At 37.1% G+C, this 18,440-nt stretch overlaps 3 protein-coding genes across 3 annotated transcripts; 1 reads left to right on the top strand and 2 right to left on the bottom strand.

Moving 5' to 3' along the window:
* Window positions 1-205: 205 nt before the first annotated feature.
* On the bottom strand, window positions 206-3,314 carry LOC106081560 (uncharacterized). The gene is made up of 3 exons (XM_013243584.2): window positions 3,095-3,314; window positions 2,489-3,033; window positions 206-1,326 (listed from the first exon to the last, which is right to left on the bottom strand). Exons 1-3 carry the CDS (start codon window positions 3,143-3,145, stop codon window positions 423-425), a joined length of 1,500 nt encoding a protein of 499 aa, XP_013099038.2. The 5' UTR covers window positions 3,146-3,314; the 3' UTR covers window positions 206-422.
* A 3,383-nt stretch (window positions 3,315-6,697) lies between these two features.
* Window positions 6,698-9,340, top strand: LOC106081622 (exonuclease 3'-5' domain-containing protein 2). Its single transcript, XM_013243716.2, has 5 exons — window positions 6,698-7,008; window positions 7,089-8,044; window positions 8,105-8,273; window positions 8,339-8,662; window positions 9,104-9,340. The coding sequence occupies exons 1-5, from the start codon at window positions 6,809-6,811 to the stop codon at window positions 9,183-9,185; spliced, it is 1,731 nt and encodes a 576-aa protein (XP_013099170.1). The 5' UTR covers window positions 6,698-6,808; the 3' UTR covers window positions 9,186-9,340.
* Window positions 9,341-10,378: 1,038 nt separating this feature from the next.
* On the bottom strand, window positions 10,379-12,040 carry LOC106081623 (solute carrier family 35 member G1). Its single transcript, XM_013243718.2, has 3 exons — window positions 11,765-12,040; window positions 11,419-11,694; window positions 10,379-11,354 (listed from the first exon to the last, which is right to left on the bottom strand). The coding sequence occupies exons 2-3, from the start codon at window positions 11,628-11,630 to the stop codon at window positions 10,517-10,519; spliced, it is 1,050 nt and encodes a 349-aa protein (XP_013099172.1). The 5' UTR covers window positions 11,631-11,694; window positions 11,765-12,040; the 3' UTR covers window positions 10,379-10,516.
* Window positions 12,041-18,440: the final 6,400 nt, after the last annotated feature.

Below are 18,440 nucleotides of genomic sequence, written 5' to 3'. Positions count from 1 at the left end.
TCAAAATATAAAATATCGATAGTATTGTATAATCGGTGTTTTGCCTGCTCTAACAGTAACGCTTTACTGAGTACTGCAGCTCAAAATAAAAAGAAATTTGATTTTAATACCCAAAACCTCAGTAAGAACCTGTAAAAAGTGTTACAAACGTTAATACACTGGCAGTGGAAGTACCAGAATGCAATTAAAAAATGGAATGTTTTAAAAGGCAGTAATTTCATTTGTTTATTCCAAAACTCATTATTAGCTACAAACATGGATTTTAATTTCTTCGTTATCACCTTGTGATGAGACCGAAGAAACCCTTATTTTATGAATTTAGTTTGAAAATTAAATATGGTAAGTTGTGATAGAATTAATGTGTATAACTAGAACTCCGGGTAATATTATGTATTTCGGCGAAGAGTTTCAAAAGGCGCAATTCATAAAACAATAAATTCGATTTGCCAGAAACAATACTTTAGTCTCAAGTTAAATGTCTTAAGCGCCGCCATAGACATCTTGTCTATTATTATTGTAAACAACTCATTTGTACAGAATGAGGAAACACTTTTCGAGTTCTCCTCCGGCGACAGAATTTTTCTATTCGTAACGCACCATTGTAATGTGCTCAGATTTGGATTCTGTTTCTCAAGAAGATCAAAAATATCGAGTAGCTTTTTCGAATTCGATATTATAGGTATAACGACTTCACACAAGATGCCTCTGTTCAGTGAGCCGATTATAAAAGTTTCGTGAAATTTCTCCAGGCATGATGTAACCCAATCATAGGTATTTTTATTCAAACAAGAAATCCATATATTGCCCTCGAAAAGGGTAAATGCATCCTTATTAAACTGCAGTTGGTCCGAAGACTCACACCTTTGAAATTGATCAAAAAACCAATCGAGTAATATTTCACACTGCGAGTGTTTGCTAATGGGGTCACTTTTGGATAGAACCAACATGAATTGGCGATTTTCTGGTGCAATATCATGACAGGGGTGGCGGACATCCGTAGTCGTAGAACTTATATCCGAAATATTTTTCAGTTTTTTGTTGTCAGGTGAATTATCATCCAATTTAGGGGTTTCTGCAGGGGCACGAACGACATTTGCCTCACCAGGAGGAATCGAAGTTGAATTTGCTTTAGCCGCATCCTCTTCATCTTCATAAATTCGTCTATCATCAATTGGCCTTTTAGCTGAAGAAGCGTCTTCCACATTACTATCAGTTTTCCCACGATTGTCGATGGTGACGGTAGGAAGATCATTGCATTTCGGGAATTCATCTAAATACTGGCACAGCGTCGGTGAAGGTTTGTCAATGACCGGCGTTGATTTTAACCTGCCAAAACAGGGAAGCATTATATTGGAGTCGGAAATGGGATATAGACAAAAAGTAGAAGACAAAAGAAACGCTCGTAATGAAATGAGAGATGGTTTATTTACAGTGATATTCAAAGTTTACCTCTCAGTTTTGTTCCAATCAGTCGTTGTTTCGAAATTTAGCTATTGGAAGGGGATAACGATCTCAGTGGGAAAATCGGAATTCAGCTCGTCCTATGAAATAGGAAAAGGCAAATATCCAGTTTAAATGTGGGAAAAATATTTGTGGAGCTCCGAATACTTCTCATGTGGTTTTAGTTATTGCTGACATTGACAATGGCCATCATGTTCCAGCGGCCCGGCACGGGATAGCTGTAAGCACCACACCAGCTGGAACATAGCCGGTGTGGTGCTTACAGCCGGAACGAGCTTGCTCGCCTATAAAAGCTGGACGAGGATAGCCACCTCGACATGCAAATGTAGCTACGAAAACAACGAGGCTACTTTTGAAAGCGAGTAAGAGGGACTCGGTATAGCATTCGGTATCATAACGGGACCCATTGGACTACGAGCACATTTAAAAATAATAGTGATACAGTGTGTAGGATGTGTATAGAAGATGGTGAGACTTTGGATCATTTCATATGTGATTGCCCGGCTTTCGTAGCTAACAAAATACGCACTAAGGTACTAAGGTGGAGCGACAATTTCATGGTTGCCGGTTGTACGTACCGGGTTTGCCCCGATGTAGTGCTTCAACGGCAAGGGCTGCCGTCTCTGTGTACAACACACTGCTACGACAACAATAACAACAATACACGACTTGAATCAACTTGGGGGGTATGGAATGGGGAACAATTGGGTATGTTGTGAGAAGCACAGACTTTTTTCTCGATGTTAAACTTTAGTTGTGCTCTAAGCTCAACAAGCTGATTACTGGCGTAGGTGTGTGTCCATAAGGGCATAGGGCGGATTAATATCCGCACGCTTTTTTCAACAATTCTAAACCATCTGAAATTTTGAATGTGACCTAGATTTTGAATCAGCCCCAGATAAACCCATAAATAGGTATAAGACCGTTATAAGTTTTTGTTTTTCTCAAAATAATCCTTATAAAAACCGATCTAGCTAATGATTTTTTTTCCACAGCTATCCATATAGTCAATCTAGCAAAATCCTACCTTTTGGGCTTGTTTTCTGGTGTGAGGTCTTTTTGACGCTTCTTACTAGTCCCTCTGAAGGATTGGCAACTGCTTGAATTCTCACTGCTGCTGCTACATTCCGACTGACTATCGCTTTGACTCGTATCAGTGTCTGAAGGCGAATCGGTCTCCGACTCAATAACAAGTGTTCCCATTGATGCAGTCGAGCCACAGGCCTTTGATATTCTCTCTCCCATTTTGGGGTTGCTCAGCACTCGTTTTTCCATCTCCTGTTGTCGCAGACCCAACTCATTGTTATAGATTTGGAGAAAGCAAACAAATGTTGTCTCTTCGTAGTCACCAAATTCGTCGTATGCGTGAAGCAGCCAAACCGACGTGTCTTTTACCTCTTGGATTTTACAAATATCCTGAATCTTGGCGGAATCTCGACCGTCAAACGATTCTGTCAGAGTTCGAATTTGTTGCCTTTCTGCAGGCACATCAACATGTTGCTCGATTTTTTTCTTTAACTCAGCCAAAGTTGTATTGTCGCCTATCTCAAAATATGTACTTTGAGTATTTTTCTATGAAGGATAATAATTAAAGCAATTATGTTCCCCGATCCTGTGCCAGTTTCATACAAACCTTTAGAGTCGAGCGAGTACTTTGAGGTTCCAATTTAATTTTAACAAACATTTTTTTGTAATGGAGATCAAGCTAAGCTTTAATTGTATATTCCAGCGGTGTGGTAAGAACGGTAGATATTGTTTTTGACTAAGTCCATATCGTCCATTACTTAAATGCAAGACAACGTAACATGAACATTTTCAGATATGTGTATGTAGAGTCAAAAGAAATCATCAAAAAAAAAAAAAAAAAAAAAATGTAGAGTTCTAAGTTCAAATAGAAAGGTATAATTAACGAAGGACAGAAATATTGAATATTGTAACAAAAAATTTAACAATTGCAAACAACTAACTTTCGAAGCAGTAAAGCTAGGCCCTTGACATTTTGCTCAAATACTTCTTATTAGTGTAAGTCGGTTAGGAATATAAATGAGCCAAATCGGTCAATGTTTTTATATAGCTGCCATATAAACCAATCCTGGGTCTTGCCAGGGCGCAATTCTTTTCCAATTTGGTTGAATTTTTGCATATATAGTTTTGGTATAACTTCCAACGTATGTTCTAACTCGGTTGATAACTTGATATAGCTATCATATTCGCCGATCTCGCAATTTGACTTTGTGAACATCTGAAGAGCGCAATTATTACTCGATTCGCCTGAAATTTTGGAGGTGGTTTTATTCTATGACTTCTAATCGCCATGACAAGTTCGGTTCATATCGGTCAATAACTTTTTACAGCTTATATATGTATATTTGGAAAAAACCTTCAAAGAACTTAACAAATACGATCCATGGTGGAGGCTTTACTCGTTTTTTTTTAATTCTTTGTTTATAATTTTGCGGCATATTAACTATTGTGATATAATCACTTTGGCAAACAGTGGGGACTGAAACCGTTAGATTTGGGACGAGAAAAACGAAAAACACATGGCAACGTTTTCACATAGGTCTTGATCATTCTTCTTGTTCTAGGCATAGGTGTTCAATAAAGTAGATATGTCATGCGACAATGAATGGAATTGCTATTTTTCAATCAATTTTACTTTTAAATTTTAAATTATATTTACAAAATATTTCTTATCTTTCATCTTGGCTTCTTTTTGTTAATTTTTTTTATCGATAATTCAGCCATGAAATCGATTTTATTTGTTATTTAAAAATAAATACTGAAAAATTTTGATATATTTTTGTATGGTAAAACCTACACAAAAAAACACAGGATTAGGCACTGAAATCTCGAAAAAGCAAAAAATCCGGCCAATGTTTAACCGTTTAAAAACAATTTCATCGATACATTTTGTTAAATTTATGAGAGATTTATATAATTTATATAAAATTTTTGTTATATTTTATTATATATAACAATCGTTGTTGTTGTCTGTCTTTTTTACAATTTATACGAGGCAGCGATAAAGTGGTACTGAGTTCTTTGAGCAAATAGTAGCGACGTGTTGCTGCATCGTTACAAATTTCGCTTCAATTAATTGCGAAGATAATTAAATGCTCACGAACTGAATCCAAGCAAATCTGTTTTATAATAGTTGCTTTTGTTGTGTGGCTTTATTTCACTTTTGTTTGTGTTATGTCGCCCAAAAGAAAGCAGCAATTTCGCCAAACAATTAATAGGCAATTTTCGTGTGAATGAAGTTAGTACCAAGCTTTAGTGAGGCCCTGAACAATGTCAAAAAATAAAAATCTATTTTTTCCACAAAAAAATTCATAAAATCAACAAAATTTTACAGATATGGAAAAAAATGTTAGTGTATCATAACATTTATGTTGAAGTGTGAGAAAAAGAAATTTCCAAAACATCTTAACTAGTGTGGAGGGTTGAGATGTTTTTCAAAACGGCATAAGCTAAACGAGTCACGGCATAAGGCTGTGTTTCTCATTCTCCGGTTACAATTTATCGTATGGATAGTCGTCTGGTTAAAGTAATTTGGTTTTCTGTATATGTGCTTATTGTTTATCGTAACGATAAACTTTATGGGCAGTTTACACGGCACATCATGATAGTACTCATCGTGTTTACGTGTACAACGGTACATCGATTTTTTCTTTCTTCGATTTTGTTTAATATTCCACACTTTTCTTCTCTTGTTATATCTTTATTTTCGACAGAATGTGTTTTTCAATTTCTGTCTTATAGTGATTCCAAATTGATAGCCGCCAATCATCGAAAAAAATCAAATGATTTTAATTTTGCATCCATGACTGTACATGTGACGCATACACATTTACGTGTACATGTGACGCATACACACCCTTATTTTCACCAAACTATTACAATGACCTCGCATCATGATGAGCTACGTAACCGGCAAATTGATCGTCGGTTAGCGACTCATCATCCCGATAAATAAAGCTTTATTTTGTTTACCGATTCATGGTACAATTAGGATTATGATTATTGAAAAGAATTAAATAAAGAATGAATGAAAAGAAAGCAAGATGATATCCTCAATGCCAAAAATTAAAAAAAAAAATTGTATGTCGTCTGATCGCTTGGCTTAACCTTATTCTGTGAATCCTGGATGGCAAGATGGAGATTTCACCATATGGTTTTTATGTTGTTGTACAAATGAGACAAGCTTTAAAATAATTCAGCCATGGCCAATGCCGTAAATGCAAATGTCAACGTGGTTTTAGAAATAATCGTTTTTTTATCTTCTTCAAGTGTGTTTTGAAGTTGTATTTTCATCGTTATAACACTCTTTTGTTGCTTATGTGTGAAATATTGGATCAAATAAAACATCATTTTAAGATCTTTGGCTGGTACCATGTTTTTTTCACCGTTGAAACCCCATTTTTTTGTGATTACTTTTTTGAAAAACTGCTACTTTTTTTACTTTTAAATCTATTACTTATTAAAAAAAGGAATCGGCAAAAAGCGAATATAGTACCAGCCTTTAGAAAAAAATTACATCTGTGTCAACAAGCATTTGACATTTAGATTTATTGCAAAATCAAAACAAAAATAAAAAATTTTACTCAGCTGTTCGCATGACCTCATCTTATAAGTGTATCCTGTTACCGATTGCTGGATAATATAAATGCCTAAATAGAGTGAGCGCGTTGAGGAGCGACGCGTTGAAAATGCAATTCTGCAAACAAATGTAAAAAAAGCAACACAGAATGATTGCTGTCAAATTTCGCTCGCGAAACAACTAGATTTCCGTGGCAATTTCGAAAGCAAGAGCAACCCCATGGCTTAGTACTGGCTACATTCGCCTATTAAATTATTGCGAAATCGACGGATTCTATTCTTTGCCAGGCACAAACATAAGTCAAACAACAACAAACAAAAAAACCGACATCCTTGAAACAGAGTTGATTCGTACCCATTTCGTGAGCATTTAATTGCATTGGCAATTAATTGAAGCGAAATTAGTATTTGCGCAGCGACATATCGTTACTATTTAACTTATTGAAATCAGTACCACTTCAAAAAAAAAATGTTCGGTGGAAAAGTCGAAGTCGGTACTAGGCTTATGAGTGCAAATTTTTAACGGAAACGCGTGCACTGGGCAGATATCGAAAACACGTTCGATAATGCGGCCTGCTACGGAATTGGGAATATTTATTGGCATTCTTTGTACGTTGCGCGCGATAATTTGTGGATGTTTCTGAAAATGTGTCATCTGATTTCTATTTACACTCAAAACTTTAATTTGTATTAAAATAAAATTTTAAGAACAATACAATCATACGTTTTTGTCGAATTAAGTAAAATGGCAAACAAAGGAAGTGAAGTTTCCAAAAGGACCCTTGTGGCGGCGGCAGGTTTGGGTCTGTGTGTTATTGTGTTAGCCACAAAGCGTGATCGCTTGCTAAATTACCTGAAACGCATAAGAGATCCATTGGGTCATAGGCGAATTGAAGTCGTACAAAACGTTGATGACTGCCATAGAGTTGTTCGTGAACTAAAGGAGTGAGTGCAAGTTTCGTATATAAGTATTTGGTAACGTCTCCACCAAGGACATTCTAACCTATATATTTATAATGCTACAGGCATTGCAACAAATTCAAAGTATTGGGCTTCGACTGCGAATGGGTAACGGTGGGAGGGACCAGACGTCCGACGGCGTTACTCCAATTGTCCTCGGAGAAAGGATTATGCGCTCTATTCAGACTGTGTTGCATAAAGCAAATACCAAAAAGCTTGAGGGAATTATTAGAGGATGAAAACGTGCTTAAAGTTGGAGTGGATCCTAATGGCGATGCAAAGAAGTTATGTCATGATTATGGCGTGGGAGTCGCAAGCACTTTCGATTTGCGATTTCTTGCTGCTATGACAGGCAGAAAGCCTGGAGGCCTGGCAAATTTGTCTAAAGCAGTGTTGAATGTGCATCTCGATAAAAACTGGCGTATTGTATGTTCTGATTGGGAGGCCACAGAATTGACCAAAACCCAATTGCATTACGCAGCCAATGATGCCATGGTGGCTGTGGAAATTTTTAAAATACTATCCAAGGAGTTATTTCCCAGACATTTTTGGCAGCTTTTTACCAAAATAGATTTTGAACAAATACTGCAGCGCATTGACCCATTTCTGGAAATTAGTTTTAAGGAAGGTTATATCAACTCTCCTCTAAAAAAAAACACCAAACTGCTTGCAGCGGATACGAAAAAGGATGCTAACAATACTAGGAAATTCCAGGCTAGGCGTTACACCACCAGATCCAAGGCCTTGTATGATAACTGTTTATTGGAAGCACCAGATGGCGAGTTGCTGTGTACTATAGACAAAAGGAAGGCGCAGTGGTATGTAGAGAGAAATTTAGGAACAGAAGTCAACGCTGAGCCCTACACAGTGAGACTAAATTTCGAGCCCGCCGGGAGGGCCGAGGGAGACGTTGGAAAATATTACCAAACTCCAAAGGAAAATCAATGTGTCGTCTGTGGCCACAAAGAAGCCTATATAAGGAAAAATGTTGTACCTCGCGAATATCGGAAACACTTCCCTGGTAACTATTGCTGGTCGCGTTTAAAATTTCCCATATAATGTAGGTATCTGTCATTTTTAGTGGTTATGAAAACACATACCTCACATGATGTTCTATTGCTATGTCATCCGTGCCACCAAATAAGCAATATCTCAGACATGAAGATACGACATAAGCTCAGCTCGATGTGCGATGCTCCATTTACCCAGGAGGAATGTTCCATAAAATATAAAGAAGTTCCAGAATTAAAGTACCAAATTCCCTCCATATATATACGTGTTTTACGTCTATGATTTTTATTTAAACAATTTTCAGGAAGTTAAGATCAGCCGCAAGAGCCTTACTTTATCATGGAGACAAACTTAATGAAGCTCGTCATAGAGAACTCGAATCAGTAGTACTTGATTATTATAAAGAGGAGCCTAAAGTTACTTTGGAATTGTTGCAATTATCTGCGGAAATTGACACAAAATCATCAAATGAAAACTATTGCAATCACGGAGAAAAGGTTGTTCAGATGTTCCAAACAAAGTTGGGCGGTCTAATTGAGCTGGAAAAAATTTGGCGCGTTCATTTTCTACAAACAATGCAACCCAAATTTTTACCCACACTATGGGACGTGAATCATAATGCAAACAGGTATATTGAATTTCCTTCTGCCGGTATTGAAAAAGCTGTATAGATATCAGAATTGCAAAATGCAACAAAATTGTTTGAGTAGCTATCATATTTCTCTTATTTTTAAACGTTAAAGTCGCAAAAACTTTGATATTAATTTATAAAGCAGGACATTGATCACATTCTCCCTTGCAACTATTTGAACTATGCCAATTTTATAGTATTTTGGCTTTATTCACAAAACATAATGAAGCTCTAAACTGGGTTTGTTTGACAGTCCTATAAAGAAAATCTGTCAAATAAACCTATTTGAAATCTTCATTAAGTTTTGTGAATACCGGTGTTAGTATGTTCAAATTTGTATTTGTTTTCAATTCTGATATCTTGAAACTTTCCTTTGATTGCTATATAAAGTAGTTAAATGAACAACGTCAACAATCGTTTCCTATTGGTCCGTTATAGGTTGGAAATAAGGGCTAACGAAGGTCGAGTTGATAAAGCTGATTTAAAGCTGGCTGGCCTAGCATCTGATGTTGAAATTTAAAAACAAAAAGAAACTTGTGTAATGTACCTATTAAAGTCAACAAATATAAAGTTATTTTTTTTAATTTTGTACGAAAATTCAAGTCATTGTTTTAATGAGAATAAATTTATGCAAAATATCCAATAAAAATGTTAACATTGTAAAATTTGTTAAAATTCTTTGCCCACTAACGAAGGATGAGGGTACGAGTATATATATTTCTTATATTTGTTTGGTCGGTCACAAAACTTATTTCATTTTGTTTTTGGATAACATCCAGCTTAGACCAATATGTTATTATTTTTTACCTCTATTTCAAATAGAAAACCAAAACAACAAAAACTCTTTAAGGGGTCTCAGCGATGTGTTGTGTTAAAAGTATTGGGGGCGGTGTGTTATATGACAGAGAGGCAAAAACAAAAACATTGGTCTAAGCTGGATGTAATCCAAAAAACAAAATTAAATTTTTCTTATATTTCATTCCGTTTGATCAGTTTTTGGTTCGTAGATAGGTTAAGTTCTAAATTGGTATATTTCGCACAAAAGTCTACATTTCGCGGATTGGATGTAAGTTGGGATTTTATAAGACTCCTCTAATCGCGCTTAAATCAACGTATTCTGCTCAGCTTTCGCAGTTGTTGTGAAAAACTTTAACAAAATAACATGATTTTTTTAAACATAATTACATGGAATTTTTGTGCAAACTTAATCCTATCTTCCTACTACATTAGGATTAATTGTTTTAAAGAGCTCCTTTTAAACCATTAGCGCGAAAAGGTGTTTATTTATTTCACATGTTTTTAGCTTTGAGTTTTTTTTTTGTACGGAGTTTGGCAGATTTTCGCATGAAAAAAGGAGAGGAACACCAACCCAATTCAATTTATTAATTTCAAATGAAAATGGCCCCCATGAGGCTTTTATTAACATGCATGCTGACGCTGGTGTTCGCCAAGAACATCAACAAAAATGTTTTGCAGCAGTTGTCCCTTCAAGGCGACGTTTGCGAGTGAATCTCTAGTCATGTATAGAAGAGATTTGAAATACCAGGTAGGTTTTTTCAATTGAACCGTTTAAATTGGTTAGGATGTGGTTGTGTTGTAGCCACAAGTATTCGCATTAGCCAGATGATACCTGCTTATAGCTTTGAGGCACTTAAAAATAAAGATACGTTATAAATATTATGGAAATTAATGGTGGAATAAGATGACCGTAGGTTGATTGGTTTATTTGTTTTATTTATTCATTTACTATTAATAACTACAAGAGATGAGAGAAACCACAATGCACGATGCGCTCTTTTAAGTTGGAAATGGTTAATGTGTATTAATTTGGTAGGTTAATTTAGATTCTACTTAATCGATAAATAAAAAACGCAGTCGTTTTCTTACTTCGCTATCGCGTGGCAACGATAACGCCCATTTCTTGAGCGCTGTCAATATGACCGAACTTACTACAAGGAATGCACCCAAAAGTGAGTAGCCAGTGGGCGCTTCGCCAAAGAACATCATTTGCCATATAAAGGCGAATACAATATCAGCGCAGCGGGCAATTGCCACAGGTCCAGCTTGCTCTAGTTGCAGGGACAACGTTAGGAGTATTTGTCCAAGAAAACTAAATATGCCCAAAACGACTACCAACCATCTATCACGACCGCAAGCTGGCCAGCAAATTGCCCCAATCGAACCGCATACAATCAATGTATAGACGAGCGCAAATGCTCCAAAATTTGTCATAATTACAGAAAAATGCAAACCTTTCAGGGCTCTGAGTAAGATGTATACATTGGCACCAAATAGAGTGGATGATATGGCTGCTACTGGACCCCAAATGTCGTAGTGTTTTCCCTCATACCGTTCCGCCTCCAAAGAGGGCACCGAGTCACCAAACACAAATGGCGGCCGCGTAATCAGGACCACGCCGATTAATGTTAGTATTATCGTGATAACATTGAATAGGCTACATTGCTCTTTGAGAAACACCCGGGCAAATATGGCCACAAACACGGGCGTGGAGAATATTATTACACTAGCATCCGCCAAAGGCATGTGTCGGAATGCGTAGAAACTTAACATGAGTCCGGTGGTGCCCATGAAGCATCGCAGCAAAAGGATGACTCTCTTTCCTTCTGGGAATACAGGTTGTTTGGTGTAAACTAGTATCGGAATGGCTGGTAATAGGACTCCAATGAATCTATAATTGGAATACACATTAGTTAAGTCAAATAGGATATAGAAGTGCCTTACGTGCAGCTTACCTAAAGGACGCCAATTCCATTGGATTAATGTCAACCAGTCCCTTGACTATCACAGAACATAACGAAAAGAATAACGACGATAATGTGGCTAGAATTATGCCCAAGTAGGGACAATTTAATTTATTCCTTATGCGTGCGAACCAACGTTTGGACAAAGCATCACTGTGGCGAAAACCATCAACAAACTGATGCAACTCCAAGTTTTCGGGCATTTTCTCGATGTTCTTCACTCACAATGATCAACAAATTATGGTGTCATAGCAATATGGTGCACGTCTGAAACAAATAACAAAAATTCTCTTTGGAACATGTGTGCATCGTGCATGGACACCCCTCAGCGACATACCCTCGAGTATCGATTTTTTCCTTATGTCTATTCTAAGCACTACGGGACCTTACTATTTTTGCTTTGGAATTTTATCTTTTATGTTTTCTATGCAAGCGTATCAGACGCTTCACCGATTCTCCTCGAATTTCTTTTTTTGTTCGAGAGCATCGAATGATTGTAACATTTTAATTACGGTATATATTCTTGCATATAATTTAATAAATAAGGGATGTGAGATTTCGATAACACTGAATGGCTAACTATATGTGTTTAGTTTATGTGTGTGTGTGTGTATGATTTACCGTTGCTTCTTATTTTCATGTTATTATCATGGAATCAGAGTTGTATAAAAAGGTAGAAACAGAGTTGCCAAAAGCACACTTCCTGTGGTGAAATGTACTGCAATAAGTTACAGTGTTGCATTTTCAAATAAAAATTCAATCCCATGGCAGCCGGTTGTACGTACCAGTTTGATCTGATGGAGTCCTTCACTGCTGCAACAATATCACATAAAAAAATCACATCCACTTGCACAGTTGAAAGCCTTGGAGTTGGATTGCATTTTAAGTAATCTGATTAGGCAGAGTAACATTTGCAAATATGGTATAGTTAGATAATGTGAACATAAAAAATATTTTGCCACCAACGGTCGGTATCCCAATTCTAACTTTTTGTGCAGATAACAACATTAGGATAGAATATGATCCAACTAAGTCCATTTTCCATTCAGGATTTCTACATCGACAGGGGAAATGTTTGTTACTATTTGGAATTTCTCATTTGAAATAAGATTTTGCCAGATAATTCGAAGTATTTGTTGCACGCAGCGATTTATAAAAACTTGGATTTTGCGGTAATCGCTTGTGTCAAGCTCCAACTTGTATAGCCATATAAAAAAATAGATTTCACACTACTGTTGAAGATTCTGACTTTTGTATTATATGAGAAGTCACTGAATCTCCAAACTATGTTGAGATTAAGAAAGGCGCTTCTACCTTGTTGATACGTACTCGTATGTCTGCTTCCGATCTTCCGTCTTTTGAGATTTTGCTGCCAGGATAGGAGAAGTTGTCAACGTTTTCAATGACATGGTCGTTTATAGTGAGCGGAGTCAAATTTAATGTTCCTATCATCATCAATTTCGTTTTTGCTATGTTCATCTTCAGGCCTATTTTGGCAGCATTTTCATGCAATCATTATATAATTCGAAAGCAGTCCTGCTCAAAATATTCGCAATTTCAAAAAACACAGAAACAAAAAGGAACTGAAGTTGTAAGGAATTGTATTAAAAATACATTTATTTTTTCTTGCGTAAATTTTTTTTTGGATTTCATTGGCACTTATTTTTATACCTACCACCAAAGGATAGTGGTGTATTTATTTTGTCATTCCGTTTGCAACACATCGTAATAATATCCATTTCCGACCCTATGAAGTATATATATTCTTGATCAGCGTAAAAATCTAAGACGATCTAGTCATGTCCGTTCGTCTGTCTGTTGAAATCACACTACAGTTTTTAAAAATTCAGATATTGAGATGAAACTGTGCACAGATTTTTTTTGTCCATAAGCAGGTTAAGTTCGAAGATGGGCTATATTGGACTATATCTTGATATAGCCCCTTATAGACCTATCTGCCGATTTAGGGTCTTAGGCCCATAAAAGCCACATTTATTATCCGATTTTGGTGAAATTTGGGACAGTGAGTTGTGTTAAGACACTCGACATCCTTATTCAATTCGGCCCAGATCGGTACAGATTTGGATATAGCTGCCATATAGACCGATCCGCGGATTGAGGGTCTTAGGCCCATAGAAGGCGCATTTATTGTCCGATGTCGCCGAAATTTGGGACAGTGAGTTGAGTTCGGCCCTGCGACATTCTTCTTCAATTTGGCTCAGATCGGTTCAGATTTGGATATAGCTGCCATATAAACCGATCTCTCGATTTAAGGTTTTGGGGCCATAGAAGGTGCATTTATTGTCCGATTTCGCCGAAATTTGGGACAGTGAGTTGTGTTAGGATCTTCGAAATTTTTCCGCAACTTGGCCCAAATCGGTCCAGGTTTGGATATAGCTGCCATATAGACCGATATCTCGATTTAAAGTCTTGGCGTCTAGAAGGTGGATTAATAATTCGATTTCACTGAAATTTGACACAATGACTTAGGCTTTTTGACATCCGTGTGATATATGGTTGAAATCGGTTTATTTTTAAATATACCTACTAAAAAGACCAATATTTTGATATACACAATTGAACAATGACTTGTACTTATTGGTATTTAGTCCAAATCGGAACATATTTCGATATAGCTGCTATGGGGCATAAGGTACGCATTTTTTATCGGATATTGACGATAGGTGGTTTACATATATACCCGAGGTTGTGGGTATCCAAAGTTTGGCCCGGCCGAACTTAACGCCTTTTTACTTGTCTACTTTTTTTATTACTCTTTGTCTTCATAGCCTTTAAAAAAGAGTCAGCAATAGAGATGCGCACGTGAGTTTTTATGTCACGCGTCGACACGCGTGAGTTACGTGGTTCGTAAGACCGATCTAAATCTAATCACGTCCCCAGTGCAACCATGACTGAATTAAATTTTTCGTGCGTGAGAAAGTGAAATCATGATCTGGACATTTATCGCGACTCACGAGACACTCAGGACTTCCAAGATACCCTCAAATCGCGAGAAAATCATGACCAACGATTAAAACAAAAAATGAAAAACACAATTTTTTACACATACTAATTCATGCACACCGACACTTTTGGTATAGATTTAGATATAGCTCCCATATACATTTATGCAGGCCACCGTAGCCCAGAGAATAGCATGTCCGCCTATGACACTGAACGCCTGGGTTCGAATCCTGGCGAGGCCATCAGAAAAAATTTTCAGCGGTGGTTTTCGCCTCCTAATGCTGGCAACCTTTGTGAGGTACTATGCCATGTAAAACTTCTCTCCAAACAGGTGTCGCACTGCGGCACGCCGTTCGGATTCGGCTATAAAAAGGAGGCCAATTATCATTGAGCTCAAAACTTAAATCATACTGCACTCATTGATAAGTGAGGAGTTTGCCCCTGTTCCTTAGTGGAATTTGCAATTTGCAACACATTTATGGCATTTGCCAATCAACATAGTTTTCTTGCGGCTAGATTTTTATTATTGTGCTAAAGACGCTTCCTCTTAATCCATGTATAGTGCATATATATATATCTTTCATCCAAACAGGCCTCTTAAGGCCTTTAGATAGTATCCACAATTTGTTTGACATCCCAATACAAATGCATAATCTCTTCAAAATCGGCTCAGATTGGGATATGGGTCCCATAGTTAGACTCGTTGGTGTAGGGTATTATATAGTTGACTCCGCCGACTTTTGCCTTTCCTTACTAGTTTAAAAATTGGGCCACAAAAGACTCGGCCTATGGTGGAATGGGTACGAATGACAGAGATTACTGTCTTCCGCAAATGAGTAGATCGGATTCGTTGTCTGATCCGAAAAATCGTTGATGAAAATAATAAAAAAGAGAATGAGAAAGGACAGAGCCCTGGGATACACCTGAGTTCAATTCATGCCCATTGGATGAGAACCCATCTGTAACGACTCGTATAGTGCGATCTCGGAGAAAACTCGAAACAAATCGAACGAAGTTATTACCGACACCAAATGCGACAAGCTTTGAGAGTAGGGCACCATCCCAGACCCTTTCAAATGTCTTGGAGATATCCAGAACCACAACCTTACTCTCACCAAACTGGAGGATTAAGCAACTCCTACGTTCCGACAGAAATGCCATGAGGTCGCCCGTAGAGCGATTTCTGCGGAACCAATACTGGTTAATAATGCCTGGTTAATCACCATCAAATAAGATGGTGATAATCCATGCTCTCCATAACCTTGGACAGAGCGGAGTATATCGTAATTGGCCGGTAATTCGCAGTGTTGTTCACCTCACCCTGCTTGGGTATTGGCTGAACTTCCAATGCGTCGGGAAGACTCCCGCACGCTAGGCAAAGTTAAAAAGGTTGCGTAATGGACGAGCAAGCTTCGAAAAACACTTGCACAAGACAAGTGTTGATATGCCATCCGGGTCTGGGGGTTTATTTATGTCTAGATTCTCAAGAACCCGTTTTACTCCACCAGTTCAAAAAAATATCTAAATCTGGACCGATTTTAATAAAAATTGACAGAGGCAATATTCCATACCGCATTTCATGCATATCCGTCCAAAATTATTGTAACTGCAAATGCAAACTTCTTACATATCAATGAATGCAGTGGGGTTCAAGTTTAAGCTCAATGATAAGGGGCCTCCGATCCCAGGCATTCAGCGTTTGTTTTTGGGCTTAAACAAATTTACAAATACAAATTTATGCCCATGAACATTCCACTAAGGAACAGGGGCAAACTTCTCACATATCAATGAGTGCAGTCCATTTCAAGTTTTAAGGCTCAATGATAAGGGGCCTCCTTTTTATAGCCGAGTCCGAACGATGTGCCGCAGTGCGACACCTCATTGGAGAGAAGTTCTACATGGCATAGTACATCACAAATGTTGCCAGCATTAGGAGGGGAAAACGAACGCTGAAATTTTATTCTTATGGTCTCGCCAGGATTCGAACCCTTTAGCGTTTGGGTCGCCGTCAGAGATATGGGTCGCCGTAGTCTCTAAAGCCGCCAAAATTGATATTTTCAAAATTTTGAGGCCCCAGCAGCACGTGTTAGCATCTTCCAATTGTGCTCAAATTTTGGTAATCTTTAAATCTAACAAAATGAAATATTATAGGGGGTGCTGCAAAACAAAAATTTTTAAAATCACCCTAATGTGGCATGTGTCGCAATAAAGCAAACGGTTTTCAAATAACTTAACATTGAGGAAGTCCTTGACGACTTCCTCAATGTTTGTAAAGTTTGCTCGAATTCGATTCAGATTTAGATGTAGCTCCCATATATATGTTCGTCCGATTTGCAGTAATAAAGCAATAAAATGATCATTTATTAACCGATTCTCTCGAAATTTTACAGGAAGGATTTTCTTATGACTCTCGACATTACGTGAATATAGAAATCGGTCCAAATTAAGATATAGCTCTCATATATATGTATATCGCCCGATTTTAACTTCTGGAGTAGCATTTATTGACCCATCTTGCCAAAATTTTGCGAATCGAGATGTATCCGCAAGTAGACGTAGACTCCAAACAAACCGGTTACACGATTTGAATTCTAAATTTTGGGTTATTTAAAATACTTACCTGTATCACATACATTGAATTTAAAACTACGAAATCATAATTTTACTTTAAAATTAAATTAAATCTTTAAATGGAATTTGATTATGCTTTTAACTGTAGTGCAATTATTATTTGCTGTGATTTCTTTGGATTTGTTATCATCTTTGGAATAATTGTATAACATTTGAACGGATAAAGATATCTACATGAACTTGATATGGTGAATGTGTAGAGGGTTTCCAAAAAGTATGCACAAATTTGGAGACCCTAGTAGGTCCAGAGGCCGACATTGGGCGTGAATGTTGGTCACCTTCAGCGTTTCAAATAAGCATTTATAGGTCGATCGACCATAGGAGCATTCATAGAGAGCTCGTAAAATGCTACAATAATATGCCTACATTATGAGCTATTGGATTTACAAAATTTTGTTGATGATTTCCGTCAAGGTTTCGTCAGTATTTTTGAAATTGTGGGACTATTTCCTATACGATTGCAAATCTGATTGCACCTTTGGAAAGGTTATACAATTTAGCGAAAAATGACAATGATTGCCCTTTCCTACTAAAAGTTATACCTTTCACAAGTTTAAATTTCCCAAAAAACCTATATAACGAATTATGATGAAAACGAATTTGACAGAAAATTAAAAAAAAATACAATTATTTTTTTGTTTGCTTAATCATTTGAAAAGGTAAAAAATCTAAAATTAATAAAAAAAACCTCTTCTTAGTTACCATTTTTCCAAAAATTTTTACTTTGATGAACCACATCTAAGCACCTTCAAGGCGTATCACCCTTTTTCAAACATGCATTCATAGGGTGAAAACTCATCTATCATGTATGGTTTAAATCATTCCATTATCTTATTCGTTTCAAAAGACATGATTTTTGCAACGAAAACACTCAAAAAACGCCACAGGCCTATCACGATACTCTCCACTCGATAATTCTGATTTCCGCGATGGCAATTGTATGCACTCCATGTACCCATGGCATAATTACCAGGTAGTGTACCGTTAACAGCTGAATAAAATTTTTTCTCGCGAAGTGCACTATCTGTCGATGAGTTTTGGTTGTGTGTGTGTGTATTATAGTTAAAAACCATGACACACAACCAGCGAAAAATGGCACGACTTCGTAACATACACAAAATCAGAGTTGCACTAATCATTGATTTTGACAGATAGTGCACTCAACATTTTGTTGTTAGGCAACTGCCACTACCTGTAAATAAATATATCTTGGGCAGCTGCCACTACGTGTAAATTAGTATATCTTGCATATACCTGAAAGCCATGCTGCAAAGCTAGCCGTAGCGGTTTTTTTCACAATGACTACAAGTAAAACCTCTGGTGACGCTGATACCAGACTCTTCGATTGTATTTGGACTCTAGAGGCCAAAACAGAATGAGTGCGTTGCGCTTTGTTTTTGAGCGTTACGTTACAAAAA

This window comes from Stomoxys calcitrans, chromosome 2 (assembly GCF_963082655.1).
Source record: "Stomoxys calcitrans chromosome 2, idStoCalc2.1, whole genome shotgun sequence".
NCBI classification, from domain to species: Eukaryota; Metazoa; Arthropoda; class Insecta; order Diptera; family Muscidae; genus Stomoxys; species Stomoxys calcitrans.
The sequence above is the reverse complement of the archived record's forward strand: the minus strand, read 5'-3'. Positions and strand labels throughout refer to the sequence as shown.